This window comes from Macaca thibetana, chromosome 1 (genome assembly GCF_024542745.1).
Source record: "Macaca thibetana thibetana isolate TM-01 chromosome 1, ASM2454274v1, whole genome shotgun sequence".
NCBI classification, from domain to species: Eukaryota; Metazoa; Chordata; class Mammalia; order Primates; family Cercopithecidae; genus Macaca; species Macaca thibetana.
In genome coordinates this window covers 31020812-31037098 of record NC_065578.1, presented here as the reverse complement: position 1 = coordinate 31037098, position 16287 = coordinate 31020812, and the positions used below count along the sequence as shown (strand labels likewise).

Genomic DNA, 16287 nt, shown 5'->3' with positions numbered 1-16287 from the left:
ATGTCCCGCCCCCACAACAGAGGCCCCACTCCGCAAAACGACAGGAGGGGGCGGGATCCCGTCTGCACTGGCATCCCCTCCCCCTCCCGTCACCGGGCTCCTGTCCGCGTGGGGCAGCAATTAGCAGCCTGGCCATCCTAACCCGCGCGCCCACTAGTTGCCAGGCCGAGCCTGAGCTGCTCTGCTCACCCATCTCCTCCCCCCGGCGCTCTCCGTTTCGCCGCCGCAGCTCCTGCGGGCAATATGTCGGAGGCGACGGCGGCCGGGAGAGGACTAACCGCTGCAGCCCAGTCCCGGGTATCAGCCGCGCGCTCCCGCCGCGCCGCTATATTTGCATACAAGGCGGGCTGGAAGCTGGGCGCGCGCCTCTTAAAGGGGCCACCCGGACAGAGGCGGTGCCTGCGCGCTCTTTGTCTCGCGGTCCCCCACGCCCTTCCTGCAGCTGCTGCTGAAGAGACTCAAGAGGGAGGGGAACGGAACCCACCTCCTGCTCTTCCCGTGCTTGTCTTCTCCCAGCATCTCCAGGACCGGGGCGGCGGCGAGCGGGGGAGGGTGCGGAGCCGCCTCTCGGTTCCCCTGGAGATGGACCATATCCCTGAGTGGTCCGCGGGCACCTCCATCCCAGCCCCACTTTGCGCTTCATCCTTCTCTTAGGCCTCACTGCGCTTTAGTCTACCCCAATCAAAACTCAGGAGTCACTTCCTCCCTCCCTCGGCCCCCACATCCTATCTTTGCCTTAGTCTTTGTTAGCCTAAGTCCTAAATATTTCTCGCATTTGACGTTACTCACCGTTCTCATTGTCGATACCGTGGTTCAGATCCTGACTCTGCCATTGCCCAGCCTTGAAATCCTGTTTTTTATGCTTTACGATGAGGCTGCTGATAGTCACCGTGTAGGTTTCGGTAAGGGTTAAATGAAATAGTGCATGCAGAACTGAGTCTGTTTTAGTGTTAGCCATCATGTTTGGAAAAGCATTCACTAAATGAGATACATTTATTGTCAGTGGGATTTCTTCCCTCACGAGTCCTACAAGCAGTTTCAATCATCTTGTAGCTCCATTGCTTAGCACAGTACTTGGCACCTAATAGCAGTATTGAATTAATTGAATTAATTAGTAGATACTTCATTAATAGATAGTCATAGAGCTTACAGTCAAGTGGGAGGAGATAGACATGAACAAAATTAGTAAATTCTGTAGTATGTTAGAAGGGAATGATTGGTGTGGAGGAAAAACAGGAAAGGGGGATGGGGTTGCAGTTTTAAATAGGGCAGGCAGAGTAGGCTTCAGAGTTGACTTGAGTAAACACATGAAGGAAATGAGTGAGTCAGTCGTGCAGATTTCTGGAGAAAGGGGGTATTTCAGGCAGAGGGAATAATGCAGAGTCCCTCAGCCAGGAGGGTGTATTTATCTATGTATTTATTTTATTTTTTATTCCATTTTTATTTTTTGAGACGGAGTCACTGTTGCCCAGGCTGGAGTGCAGTGGCTTGATCTCTGCTCACGGCAACCTCCACCTACTGGATTCAAGCGATTCTCCTGCCTCAGCCTCCCGACAAGCTGAAATTACAGGTGCACACCACCACGCCTGGCTAATTTTTGTTTTTTGTTTTGTTTTGTTTTGAGACTGGAGTCTCCCTATCTGTTGCCCTGGCTTTAGTGCAGTGGCACAATCTTGGCTCACTGCAACCTCCGCTTCCCGGGTTCAAGCGATTCTCCTGCCTCAGCCTCCCAGGTAACTGGGATTACAGGTGCCCGCCACCATGCCCCGCTAAATTTTTGTATTTTTAGTAGAGGCAGGATTTCACTGTATTAGCCAGGATGGTCTTGAACTCCTGACCTCAGATGATCCACCCACCTCAACCTCCCAAAATGCTGGGATTACAGGTGTGAGCCACTACGCCCGGCCACGATTGGCCAATTTTTGTACTTTTTAGTAGAGACGGGGTTTTATCTTGTTGGCCAGGCTAATCTTGAACTCTTGACCTTAAGTGACCTGCCCACCTCGGTCTCCCAAAGTGCTGGGATTACAGGTGTAAGCCACCACACCAGGCCAAGAGGGTGTGTTTAAGAAATAAAAAGGAGGCCAATGTGGCATAGGTATAGGTATAAGAGTAGGACATGAGAAGGGATAGATCATGTAGGGCTGTGTGGTTTTTACTTTGAATGAGATGTAGAGTTATTACAGGGTTTGAACTTCTATTTAAAATAACTATTCCAGCTGTCTGGTAAGAATAGACTACAGGGGCACCAGGGGGAAGCAGGGAGACCAGGCAGGAGGCTGTGGCAATGATCTTAGCAAGAGACGTTGATGGTTTGCACCAGGTTGGATGAGATGGTGAGACCTGGTTGAATTCTGGATTTGAAGGTAAAGTCTACAGGATCTGTTGGGCAGAGTATGGTGGCTCATGCCTGTAATCCCAGCACTTTGGGAGGCTGAGGTGGAAGGATTGCTTGAGCCCAGGAGTTTGAGACCAGCCTGGGCAACAAAGTGAGACCCTGTCTCTACAAAAAAAAAAAAAAAAAAAAAAAAAAAAAAAAAAATTTTAAATGAGCCAGGTGTGGTGGCATGCGCCGGTAGTCCCAGTTATTTGGGAGGCTGAGGTGCGAGGATCACTTGAGCCCTGGGAAACTGAGGTTGCGGTGAACCATGACAGTCCCACTGCACCCCAGCCTGGGCAATGTAGCAAGACCTCATCTAAAAAAAAAAAATTAAAACAAAAACAAAACGGGACCTGTTGACAAAATGGATAGGCATGTGTGAGGAAGAGAAGAGATAAGGATTACTCCAACATATTTAGCCTGCACAAATGGAAATATGGAGTCCAATTTGACAAATGTATATTTTTAAAATTATGATTGATTTTACACCAAGTCGGTCCTTCCCTTCAAGGGGAAAAGTGGCCCAGGGATGGAAAACGATTATCCCTGGCTCAACAAGCAAAGAAGAAACCAGGACTGGGATTTCTTTTTTCCAGCCATAGAAATTCTGATAGAGGCTGGGTGCAGTGGCTCATGCCTATAATCTCAACACTTTGGGAGATTGTGGTGGGAGGATCACTTGAGTCCAGGAATTTGAGACCAGCGTAGGCAACACAAGAGAACCCTGTCTCTACAAAAAATTTAAAACTTAGCTGGGCATGGTGGATGCATGCCTGCAGTCCTGGCTACTCAGGAGGCTGAAGGGAGAGAAATCACTTGAGCCCAGGAGTTTGAGATGACAGGGAGACGATCACACCACTGCATTCATCCTGGGTGACAGAGTGAGACCCTGTCTCAAAAAAAGTGGGGGAGGTAAGTCCACTTGTATGGACTGCCATGAATGTGACCCACCCATTACCTGTGGCTCCAGCCCACCTTGTAAGGTGGACTACTCACTTTGCCTGCTCATCTATTCTTCCTCCTCATAAGAACACTGATTTTTCCCTTGGGGAACTACTCTTCCCTGACTCTCTCAGTCCATGGTTTGGTGGGGTTGCCTTACTTTGCAGTTACTTTGTGGGCAGAAGACACAGGCTTGGCAAATCAAAGCATTCCAATATCCCTGCCTCCTAAGGCTGGTGACTGGTTGGGGTTGTTGGGGAGTAGGAGGGGATTAGTGACCTGTCAGCCCAAATGAGATGCAGTCCTAGGATCTTTGCTAGAACTATCGGGAAGGAAATTTTTATTCCCCTCTGGGTTGGCTAAGCAAGTAAGTTATAAACTTGGAGGTCTTGGTGGCCATCTTGCCATTTTTATTTTTTATTTTTATTTTTTTATTTATTTTTAATTTAATTTTTTTTTTTGAGACGGAGTCTGGCTCTGTCGCCCAAGCTGGAGTGCAGTGGCCGGATCTCGGCTCACTGCAAGTTCTGCCTCTCGGGTTTATGCCATTCTCCTGCCTCAGCCTCCCGAGTAGCTGGGACTACAGGCGCCCGCCACCTTGCCCGGCTAGTTTTTTCGTATTTTTTAGTAGAGACAGGGTTTCGCCGTGTTAACCGGGATGGTCTCGATTTCCTGACCTCGTGATCCGCCCGTCTCGGCCTCCCAAAGTGCTGGGATTACAGGCTTGAGCCACCGCACCCGGCCCATCTTGCCATTTTAGAGAATAATTTAGCTGACGATGAAGGAAACCAGAAGAATCAAGAAACGCCTAGCTGCAGTGGCTCATGCCCGTAATCCCAGTGCTTTGGGAGGCGGAGGTAGGAGAATCACTTGAGCCCAGGAATTCAAGATCCATCTCTACAAAAAATTTAAAAAATTAGCTGGGCATGGTGGTGCATGCCTGCAGTACCAGCTATTCAGGAGGCTGAGGCTGGAAGATTCCTTGATCCCAGGAGTTTGGGGTTGCACTGTGGCCCAGACAATAGAGACCTTGTCTCAAAAGGAAAAAAAAAGTCAAGAGATCAGTAGACATTTCTTTCTTTTTCTTTTCGAGACAGGGTCTTGCTTTGTCGCCCAGGCTAGAGTGCAATTGTGTGTTCATGGCTCGCTGCAGCCTTTACCTTTTGGGCTCAAGTTACCCTCCCACCTCAGCCCCCAGAGTTTCTGGAACTACAGATGCATGCAACCACACCCGGCTAATTTTTTTTTTTTTTTTTTTTTTTGAGTTGGAATTTCACTCTTGTTGCCCAGGCTGGAGTGCAATGGCACAATCTCGGCTCACCAAAGCCTCCGCCTTCCAGGTTCAAGCGATTCTCCTGCCTCAGCCTCCTGAGTAGTAGCTGGGATTACAGGCATGCGCCACCATGCCCGGCTAATTTTTGTATTTTTAGTAGAGAAAGGGTTGCTCCATGTTGATCAGGCTGGTCTCGAACTCCCGACCTCAGGTGATCCGCCAGCCTTGGCCTCCCAAAGTGCTGGGATTACAGGCATGAGCCACCGCGCCTGACCCACACCCGGCTAATTTAAAAAAATGTGTCTTTTGTTTTGTTTTGTTTTTTGAGAGAGACAGGGTCTATGTTGCCCAGGCTGATCTTGAACTCAAGTGATCCTCCTGCCTTGGTCTCCCAAAATGCTGGGATGTACAGGTGTGAGCGACCACGCCCAGCCAAGACACTTTTCTTTTTTTTTTTTTTGAGATGGAGTCTCGCTCTCGCTCTGTTGCCTAGGCTGGAGTGCAATGGCGTGATCTCAGCTCACTGCAACCTGTCCTCCGGCTCCAAGCAATTCTCCTGCCTCAGCCTCCTGAGTAGCTGGGATTACAGGCACGCACCACCACACCTGGCTAATTTTTGTATTTTTAGTAGAGATGGGTTTCATCATATTGGTCAGGCTGGTCCCAAACTCCTGACCTCATGATCTGCCCACCTCAGCCTCCCAAAGTGCTGGGATTACAGGTGTAAGCCACTGCACCCAGCCCGACACTTTCTTGATGGCATCAATTGACTCCTGGATCCAACCATACCTGAAGCTTTTATGGATTTTTTTCTGTTGCAGAAAGCCAGTTTGTGCCTGGTGTTTGACAACTGCAACTGAAATAATCTAGAATCTACAATTCTATTATAGAATCTACCTGAAAGACCTAGGGTTTTTGTCCTTTTCAAATCTGCCTTTTACAGGTTCCCTGGAGAAAATATTTATCTTTTCTTTTGTAAAAAATATTTTTATATCCCACATACAATCATTCCCAATCCCTGGAGAAAATAATAAGATGGCAGGATTTTGGCTAGGCTCTTGTCTTCCAGACCTGTGACCATACGTCTCAGCTGTTTTGTAACTTTGAAACCCTCACTTCCCCTCCCTGAGCTTTCATTTCCTGATAAAGTTGCTATCTATTGGTCCTTCCAGGAGTCTTAAGTTTTTGAGGAAATGCCACTGGCTCTAAGCCAATCCTGTCACTGGGTACTGGAAGCTGAGGTCTCTTCTTTGGTCATGTTATTCTAGGACCATGGCCAAAAGTTGGCAAATCTGTCCTGTTTTTTAGAGACACAGCCTCACTTTTGTCACCCAGGCTGGAATGTAGTGGTGCAATCATAGCTCACTTTAGCCTCCAACTCTTGGACTCAAGTTATCCTCCTACCTAAGTGTCGCTAGTAGTTAGGACTACAGGTATACACCACTGTGCCTGACTAATTAAAATAAATAAATAAATAAAATAAAAATGGCTGGGTGTGGTGGCTCAGGCCTGTGATCCTAGCACTTTGGGAGGTGGAGGTGGGCAGATCACAAGTTCGAGACCAGCCTGGCCAACATAGTGAAACCCCGTCTCCACTAAAAGTACAAAAAAAAGCCAGGCGCAGTGGCTCACGCCTGTAATCCCACCACTTTGGGAGGCCGAGACAGGCGGATCACGAGGTCAGGAGATCGAGACCGTCCTGGCTAACACTGTGAAACCCCATCTCTACTAAAAATACAAAAAACTGGATATGTTGGCGGGCCCCTGTATTCCCAGCTACTCGGGAGGCTAAGGCAGGAGAATGGTGTGAACCTGGGAGGCAGAGCTTGTAGTGAGCTGAGATCGCGCCACTGCTCTCCAGCCTGGGGGACAGAGCAAGACTCTGTCTCAAAAAACAAAACGAAATTTAAAAAGTACAAAAAAAAAAAAAAAAATAGCCTGGCGTGGCGGTGTGCACCTATATTCCAGCTACTCAGGAGGCTGAGGCAAGAGAATTGCCTGAAGCTAGGAGGTGGAGGTTTCAGTGAGCCGATATTGCGCCATTGTCGGGGCAACAGTGCAAGACTCCATCTCAAAAGAATTTTTTTTTTTTGTAGAGATAGTCTCACTCTATTACCCAGGCTGGTCTTCAACTCCTGGGCCCATATGATCCTCCTGCCTGGGCTTCCCAAATAACTGGATTTACAAAATGGAACCATAACACCTGGCCCAAATCCGTCCTATAAATCAGTTTTTTGTTTGTTTGTTTGTTTTTTTGAGGCGGAGTCTTCACTCTGTCGCCCAGGCTGGAGTGCAGTGGCACCATCTCGGCTCACTGCAAGCTCCGCCTCCCGGGTTCGCGCCATTCTCCTGCCTCAGCCTCCGAGTAGCTGGGACTACAGGCGCCCGCCACCGCGCCCGGCTAATTTTTTGTATTTTAGTAGAGCCGGGGTTTCACCGTGTTAGCCAGGATGGTCTCGATCTCCTGACCTCGTGATCCGCCCGCCTCGGCCTCCCAAAGTGCAGGGATTACAGGCGTGAGCCACCGCGCCCGGCCTTTTTTTTTTTTTTTGAGATGGACTTTTGCTCTTGTTGCCCAGGCTGGAGTGCAATGGCACGATCTTGGCTCACTGCAACCTCTGCCTCCTGGATTCAAGCGATTCTCCTGCCTCAGTCTTCTGAGTAGCTGGAATTACAGGCGCCCACCACCACGCCTGGCTAATTTCCGTATTTTTAGTAGAGTTGGGGTTTTGCCATGTTGGCCAGGCTGGTCTTGAACTCCTGAACCTCAGGTGATCTGCCCGCCTCGACCTCCCAAAGTGCTGGGATCATAGGCATGAGCCACTGCACCTGGCCTTAAATCAGCAGTTTTCAGCCCAGACTATGAAGACCTCTGGTGGTACACAGAAGTGATGAATCCGCAGGATAAAACACAATGTAGCTTTCTGGAATGTCAGTTTTATTCAACGGAAATATAAGGCAGAATATTCAATATCAAAATGCAGTCATTAAGAACACATTCTCTGGAGCCATTCAGTGCTATTGAAGCATTAGCTATTTTTATTAAAACATGGATATATTGTGAAGTACAAAGTAAACTAATGTGGGCTGGGCATGGTGGCTCACGGCTATAATCCCAACAATTTGGGAAGCCAAGTTGGGCAGATAACTTGAGGCCAGGAGTTCAAGACCAGCCTGGCCAACATGGTAAAACCCCACCTCTACTAAAAATACAAAAATTAGGCGGGTGTGGTGTTGTGCACCTATAATCCCAGCTACTCAGGAGGCTGAGGCATGAAAATCACTTGAACCTGGGAAGTCGAGGTTACAGTGAGCTGAGATTGCGCCACTGCACTCCAGCTTGGGCAACAGCAAGACCCTATGTCAAAAACAAAAACAAGCCGGGTGCGGTGGTTCACGCCTGTAATCCCAGCACTCTGGGAGGCTGAGGCGGGCGGATCACCTGAGGTTGGGAGTTGGAGACCAGCCTGACTAACATGGAGAAACCCCGTCTCTACTAAAAATACAAAATGAGCTGGGCATGGTAGCACATGCCTGTAATCCCAGCTACTCAGGAGGCTAAATCAGGAGAATCGGTTGAACCCAAGAGGCAGAGGCTGTGGTGAGCCAAGATCGTGCCATTGCACTCCAGCCGGGCAACAAGAGCAAAACTCCATCTCAAACAAACTAATGTGAATTTAAGATTGAAGGCTTTGAAAAAAATGTCAGGCCGGGCGCGGTGGCTCAAGCCTGTAATCCCAGCACTTTGGGAGGCCGAAAGACGGGTGGATCACGAGGTCAGGAGATCGAGACCATCCTGGCTAACACGGTGAAACCCCGTCTCTACTAAAAAATACAAAAAACTAGCCGGGTGAGGTGGCGGGCGCCTGTAGTCCCAGCTACTCGGGAGGCTGAGGCAGGAGAATGGCGGGAACCCGGGAGGCGGAGCTTGCAGTGAGCTGAGATCCTGCCACAGCACTCCAGCCTGGGCGACAGAGCGAGACTCTGTCTCAAAAAAAAAAAAAAGAAAAAAATGTCACCTACACCTACAGCCCGGTCCCAGCCCACCGGCGATGTGCTTTCACCTTCTCTTGCCAGCAAGAATACTTACATCTGATTTTCAATACCAGAGAATCCAGGTGTCTTCATGTTCTTCCAAGTTCCTGGGCCATTCTCACTCCATGTATACATTAGTCTCCCCACACAACCTCCCACCTACCAGGCAATCCCCCACCCCCATTCTCATCCATTCGTCTTCCCACATCTTATATTACAAATATATGCAAACTATAGAAAACCCAGAAAATACTGTATTTCTTTAGTTTAAAAAGAGATTGGATTTTGACAGGTAATGTATTTAAGGTAATTAAGATAGAGGGAACTGTCAAGTAGGCTACGTTCCAGAAGGGTGAGTCCAGTTTGGCTTGCAAGTTAACTGAAGATGAGGCTGGAAAAATAGGTTCAATTTGGATCACTTGATGATCCTGAATGTTACACACAGTAAAGAATTTGGACTTGATTTCAATTATCTAAGCCTGTTTCATCTGTAAAATTAGGAAAATTACTATGTTGTGAGGATTAATGGAGAGAAGCAAACACATGGGAGAGATATCCTATGTGACAAATGGAGCGGAAGTTATTAGGAGTTGGAGACACAGATTCTTTTCCTTGGTGTAAACTATCCCCACCTCTCAGGGTGGCCTGAAATTCAGTCTCTCATTTATCTTATTTTTCTGCAATGCACATCTTAACCACCAGAGAGAGCCTGATGCAAAGGAATCTGAACTCCAAGTACAACAGGGAAATTGAGCTGGGCATGGCTGGGCGTAAGATGTGAAATCCTGGATACAACTGCAGCGATTCTCAATGGTAGGGTAGGGAATGGATCCCAGTGCCTCCTCTATGGGCCTTCTTAGATCCATCCCAAGGAGAGGGGGTGGGGCATGCTGCCACAACCTAGAATTTAGCAGCTAGCCAGATGTAAGGTCACCAGGAAGGAGGTGAGGTGGGTAAGGATGAGGGCCAGATCTAGTTTGGGGACCTGAATTTCTGTATCTCAAGCAAAAGAGACTCTCAACTCTTGCTCATAAGCCACAATGCCCAACTCCTTCCTGGGCTACCCCATGCCAGGCCAGGTCATCTAGCTAGACCTGGGAACTTTAGAGAAAACAGTAGACGGTGCATTGTGGGAAAGGAGGAAGGGGAGACAGTTGCATATCTAAGAGCTGTCTTTAGGGCCACATCCACATGGCATCAAGACCTCAGCCTTTAGGTCTATCAGAAAGGGCAATGGGACCTAGCTTCTCCAATCATGATTCACTAGCCTTGCATCTTACAGCATTTTTACAAAACTTTGCTTTCCTGGATTTTTGTTACGGATGTTAAAATGAAAACCTAGGGACATTGAACAGTTTACCTAAGGTTGAACAGCAGCAGCCAAGGGCAGAAGTAGGCCTGTAGGCAACAGAAGTGGCTCTGAGGGGCCAAGGAAAGGGCAGGCAGGCAGGTAGAGCAACAGCCTGCTTGTTGAGCTGCACGCATTGACTCTTGGCCAGGCCTCATACCCGCTCCTCCAAGGCCAGCTCTGCTGCCAGGCCCCAGGCTGCCAGCCCCACCTCCACACTCCCACCCCAGTCCCCTGAGAGCCCATCACCTTGGCAACAGCCAGAGAAAGGCCCAACTAAAATATTTATGGCTCAAAACAGCCTAGAGGCTTGGGAGGGGGGAAGAGGGAAAGGCTGATGTCATCCCTTCTCAGCTTGCAGGGGAAGTGACTGACATACAGGGCAGCTGGGTGGGTGGGCCAAGCCCAACAAGTCAGGGCTCTCAAAGGAAGATCCTAAGGGCCATTAAGTGGTAACAGGAGGATGAAGGCTGTGACAGGTGACAGGACTGCATAAGACCCACAAGCCTGGGAAAAAAGGAGGAGGGAAACTTAAGGATTGAGCAGTATTGTGTCCAGAGCCCGTGCCAGGCATTTCAAACACATCATTTGCTTCTCAGATCCCATTCAGTAGGTAGCAATTCTTATCCTACTTTGATGGAGTAAACAGGCCCTACAGCTCTTCTTAAAGCAAAAAGAAGAAAAAATTTAAACAGGCTCTGGAAATATACAAATGATGAGCTGGGATTTGAATTCAGATCTGTTTGGCTTCAGCCCTGTAAGCTTTCCTATAAAATTCTGTGGCTCCCGAGTAGAAATCCTAGCAGACTAAGGGTATACCTGTCTAGGAATCTAACACTGGCTCCTCGGCCAGTGACTCAGGTTCTGTGCCTCCATTTATATGATGAGGATGCCATCTGATTCTCTAATTCCCCACCCCAAACTCCTCCCTTGTCAGCCCTGGACTCAGAGCATCCAATGTAAACACAGGGTAACAAACTCATCGAGGCTGGCCTGTGACTTTTCCAGTTTTAGCACTTAAAAGTCCCATATCCCAGAAACTCTGTCTTGGGTAAACCTAGATGATCTGTCATCCTAGACGAACCCCTTATGCAAACAAAATGCTTTACTATTTCAAAGCACTTGTGGCTGTGAGAGGTACAAATAGGTCAAAAGAATAGGCCATGAAGTCTGATAGTATAGATCATGAAGTCTTTTTCTAACCATAGGCAAGTTTTTTTATTCTCCTTGAGTCTCAGTTTTTCTCATTTTCCTGGTACATACTAAGAAATAAGTAAATTATTAGCTGTTATTTATAGTAATCAACAATGAAGACAGAAACAGGCTCAGAGGTTAAATAGCTTGCCCAGTGTAAATCAATTGACTTTAAGGAATCCCTTTCCATTATACTTCTGTTCCTGCTAAGGACCAATCCAAGCTCACTAGAATGCCCCAGGCACAGCTAAAATGCAGATAAGCTCTATTCTCTCCCTAAACTCAGTTCTTCCCCTTGTTCCTTTGTTAGGGTAAATAACTAGAAGGCATTAGGGAAGAGTGCAGTATCAGAGGTCCCTAGCCTCTCAGGAAGCTGAGTATAAATCAACCTAGAAATAGGCCAGAGGAAACCAGAAGCCTATCAAAGGCTGACTTTCCAATCCTTCAAGAGAAAATGTCAGAATAAATAGCTGGCCTAGTATAGCTGGAAGGAAAGTGAGAGCTAGACGGGGGCTTTGGCTCTCTCCCACAGTTGATAGAAGCTACCAGAGTGGGGCCATTCATCACTTGACCAAACCTTTATTGAGCTCCTCAGGGGCAGATACTTGCTGGGGAGAAATATAGTACAGAGGTGGAACAGAAAAAGCCCTACTACCCTTTATGACCTTTTTGGACAAGGTAAGTAATAAACAATGAAGAGAAAAACAGGTTCAGATGTTAAATAACTTGCCCAAATAAACTGAATCTTCTCACTTGGCTTTCCTCAGTCTTCAATGGAGGGGCAGTGATCACTCTCCTTTGGGAGCCCTCTGGAAGGGTTCAAGGACCCACAGGCTGATACCCGTAACGCAGGTGTGGTAGTGGGGAAACAAAACGGTCGTAGGGTGTTTCAGCCAATTCTCTGGGAGGCTAAAGGGAACCACATAGACTGGGAATGGCACAGTCGGAGTTGCCAGTTCATTCCCATCTAGGAGGCCATGCTAGGGATACCCATTAGTCCCCTTCAACTCTTTAAAGTCTTGAACAGTTTAATTGTTAGCACCACAGTCCCCTGCAGCCCTGAGGACTCCATTCTGGGCCTAAAGACTCTTAAGGGATCCTGACTGGCTTTCTCTGGGTAAATCTGACAGATCAAGTAGAGTGAAAGAAAACTGCTGATCTCCTCTCCTGGGTTTCTCTGTGTTCAGCAAATGCCCTCAGGCCAGCCTTTATACAGCAGGTAGCTCTCCAGGTTTCCGAGTCCTCTGATAGCTGCAAAGACACAAGGCAGAAAATTAAGAAAGCTCCCCTATTAGGGGGCTTCCCAGCCTCCCACCTGACCAGGCTGCTTCCCTTACAATTGCCCCATCCCACAGCACAACTCTAGTTGTTTCATTCAGTACACAGGTTTCTTGGGTACACAGATGGGTAGAAAACAGAAGTCCACAGCCTATGAATTCTCTTTTTGCTGTCAGGTAATGAAAATGCAGTCTCACACTCAGTATCTCCTGTCCTTGGTCATATATCAGCTGAGTGACCCAGGGAAGAATCAACAAAACCTTTGGGGGGCCTATCCAAGCTTTGAAGCCTCTATAAACAAAGGGAAAAATGCTTTCTGCTGTCCTAGAGATGTGAAAAAGATGAACAAAAATCTTTAAAGTCTGTTGAAGAATGGAAATCAGAAAATAGGCATCTTCTTATCACTATTATTGGTAACTCAATGTTAGGCTCAAGGAGCCATGGATGTTATGAAGGATTCATCCCAGCACCAAATAGGGTGGACTAGAGGAGACACATCTTAAATCTGGGGCACAGGGAAGGGGCTTGATCTCATGCTAAAACCTGTAGCAATGCTCCTCCTCCTTCTTCTTTTTTTTTTTTTTTTTTTTTGAGATGGAGTCTCGCTCTGTCGCCCAGGCTGGAGTGCAGTGGCGCGATCTCGGCTCACTGCAAGCTCCGCCTCCCGGGTTCACGCCATTCTCCTGCCTCAGCCTCCCGAGTAGCTGGGACTACAGGCGCCCGCCCCTGCGCCCGGCTAATTTTTTCTATTTTTAGTAGAGACGGGGTTTCACCATGGTCTCGATCTCCTGACCTTGTGATCCGCCCACCTCGGCCTCCCAAAGTGCTGGGATTACAGGCGTGAGCCACCACGCCCGGCCTCTTCTTCTTTTTTTTTTTAAAGACAGTCTTGCTTTGGCCGGGCGCGGTGGCTCAAGCCTGTAATCCCAGCACTTTGGGAGGCCGAGACGGGCGGATCACGAGGTCAGGAGATCGAGACCATCCTGGCTAACACAGTGAAACCCCGTCTCTACTAAAAAAATACAAAAAACTAGCCGGGCAAGGTGGCGGGCGCCTGTAGTCCCAGCTACTCAGGAGGCTGAGGCAGGAGAATGGCGTAGACCCGGGAGGCGGAGCTTGCAGTGAGCTGAGATCTGGCCACTGCACTCCAGCCTGGGCGACAGAGCGAAACTCCGTCTCCAAAAAAAATAAATAAATAAAATAAAATAAAATAAAATAAAATAAAATAAAATAAAGACAGTCTTGCTTTGTCACTCAGGCTGGAGTACAGCGGCAACATCATGGCTCACTTCAGCCTTAGTCTCCTGGGCTGAACTGATCCTCCAACCTCAGCCTCCAAATACGATCACACACACACACACCAACATCCTTGGCTAACTTTTAAATTTTTGTCTCCGTATGTTGCTAAGACTGTTCTCAAACTCCTGGGATCCTCCTAATGGCCTCCCAAAGTGCTGGGATTACAGGTGTGAGCCACCATGCCTGGCCAGTGCTTCCTGTCTTTTAAATGGCGCTACCATCTCCCTAGCTGTTCCGGTCAGTAACCCGGAACCTCACTATGTTCATTCTATCTCCTAAAAGATATATATATATATGTATTTTTTTTTTTTTTTGGAGACAGTCTTGCTCTTTTGCTCAGGCTGGAGTGTAGTGGCACAATCTCAGCTTCAGTACTGCAGCCTCTGCCTTCTGGGTTCCAGTGATTCTCCTCGCTCAGGCTTCCAAGTAGCTGGGATCATAGGCATGCGTCACCACGCTCAGCTAATTTCTGTATTTTTAGTAGAGATGGGGTTTCACCATGTTGGCCAGGTTGGTCTCAAAACTCCTTACCTCAGGTGATCCACCCGCCTTGGCCTCCCATAGTGCTAGGATTACAGGCATGAGCCACTGTGCCTGGCAAAAGTTCTTGAATTCATTTACCTTCTCTACATTTGCAATATTACTCTACTATAGCCCTTTTTTGTTATTGGTAAGACAGTCTCACTCTGTCACTCAGGCTGCAGTGCAGTGGCACGATCTCAATTCACTGCAACCTCTACTTCCTGGGTTCAAGAGATCCTCCTGCCTCCACCTCCTGAGTAGCTGGGATTATAGCCACATACTACCATGCCCGGCTAGACCTTTCTTATTTCTTGCCTAGACTAGCAAGTTTCTTAATAGGTCCCCATAACCATTCTCCACTCATCAGCACATTGAATAATTTCATTTTCCACACCCCCCTCCTCCCATTTAGTTGTCTTCAGTGGGATGTTAGGACTGCCATGTGTTAAGGGACTCTCCTCATATCCTATTCCTTTCACCCACCCTGTGAATTGGAAACCAAAACTCTATGAAACTTTGCTTTTTTAAAGTCAGCCAAGTGCAGTGGCTCACACCTGTAATCCTAGCACTTTGGGATGCTGAGGTGGGAGGATCGCTTGAGGCCAGAAGTTCAAGACAAGCCTGGGCAACATAGTGATACTTTATCTCTACAAAAAATTAAAAAATAAGCTGGGCCCATGCCTACAGTCCCAGCTACTCTGGAGGCTGAGGTGAGAGGATGGCTTGAGCCCAGGAGGTAGAAGCTGCAGTGAGCTATGATCGCTGCAGTGAGCTATGTTCACTGCAGTGAGACCCCATCTGTTTCTTTTTTCTTTTGAGACGGAGTTTTGCTCTTATTGCCCAGGCTGGAGTACAGTGGTGCAATCTTGGCTCACTGCTACCTCCACCTCCCGGGTTCAAGCAATTCTCCTGCCTCAGACTCCTGAGGAGCTGGGATTACAGGCACCCGCCACCACGCCCAGCTAATTTTTTGAATTTTTAGTTGAGACAGGGTTTCACCATGTTGGCCAGGCTGGTCTTGAACTCCTGACCTCAGGTGAGCCGCTCGCCTCAGCCTCCCAAAGTGCTGGAATTACAGGTGTGAGCCATTGCACCTGGCCCCTGAGACCCCCATCTCTTTAAAAAAAAAAAAAAAAAAAAAAAAAGAATAAGGTCCAGCTAGGTGGACTTTACACCTATAATCGCAACACTTTGGGAGGTTAACATAGGAGGATCAATTTTGCCTAGGAGTTCGAAACCAGCCTGGGCAACATATTGAGATCTTGCCTCTACAATAAATAGAAAAAATCAGCCACCTGCCTGTAGTCCCAGTTACTTGGGAGGCTGAGGTGGAGGATCACTTGAGCCTGGGAAGTCGAGGGTGTAATGAGCCATCATCTTGATACTGTGCTCCAGCCTGGATGACAGAACAAGACCTGTCTCAAAAATAAAAATAAAAAAGGTCCAGATTCTTACCTTGGCTTCAACTTGCTTCAGTCCTATCCTCTGCCTATAAAGTGCTGCTCTATGTCCTTTCCCCAAGCCCTCTGCCTAGCTAAGTCTTCCTTCAGATGTTGGCTTAAACATCATTTCCTCAAGGAAAACCACAGTACCCTCATCGCACCGTTCTTTTCTTTGTAGAACTTTACGCAATTGAAATTATTTGTTATTTATGAGATTATTTGTTTAATGTCTATTTCCACAAATAGACTATAAACTCCACAAAGCCAGGGACCATTTTATATTGTTCACCAGCCACTGGATCCCCAGTGTCTAGCACATAGTAGGTGTTTAATGTATAATAGTGAATGTATTTTTAAAAAGAATGAAAGGAGACATTTGTACTGATTTCTGGAGAGAATCTTAAAAATAATCACATCAGAGAATAAGATATTTCTCTTTCTCAAAGGCAGATGCAGAATGTGTTTGCTACATTCCAACCCCAGAGCCTGAGACCTGAGGAGCAACCATCTTATACCTAAAGCTAGGCCATGAATAGGAACCATGAAGGCTGCTGGAGTTAGAAGACCCCTGGGA

The 16287-nt window shown here is 47.7% G+C and overlaps 1 protein-coding gene across 2 annotated transcripts in view; it reads right to left on the bottom strand.

Moving 5' to 3' along the window:
• Nucleotides 1-16287, bottom strand: part of TMEM39B (transmembrane protein 39B) — a 112185-nt gene that overhangs the window by 31173 nt on the left and 64725 nt on the right. The window contains exon 1 of one of the 2 annotated variants that reach the window (XM_050795172.1): nucleotides 485-665. The exons of the other annotated variant lie outside the window; for it this stretch is intronic. Within the exon in view, the coding sequence (XP_050651129.1) occupies nucleotides 485-620 (136 nt within the window). The 5' untranslated portion in view covers nucleotides 621-665. Of the gene's footprint in view, nucleotides 1-484; nucleotides 666-16287 lie in introns of those variants that run through there. 2 annotated transcript variants of the gene reach the window in all.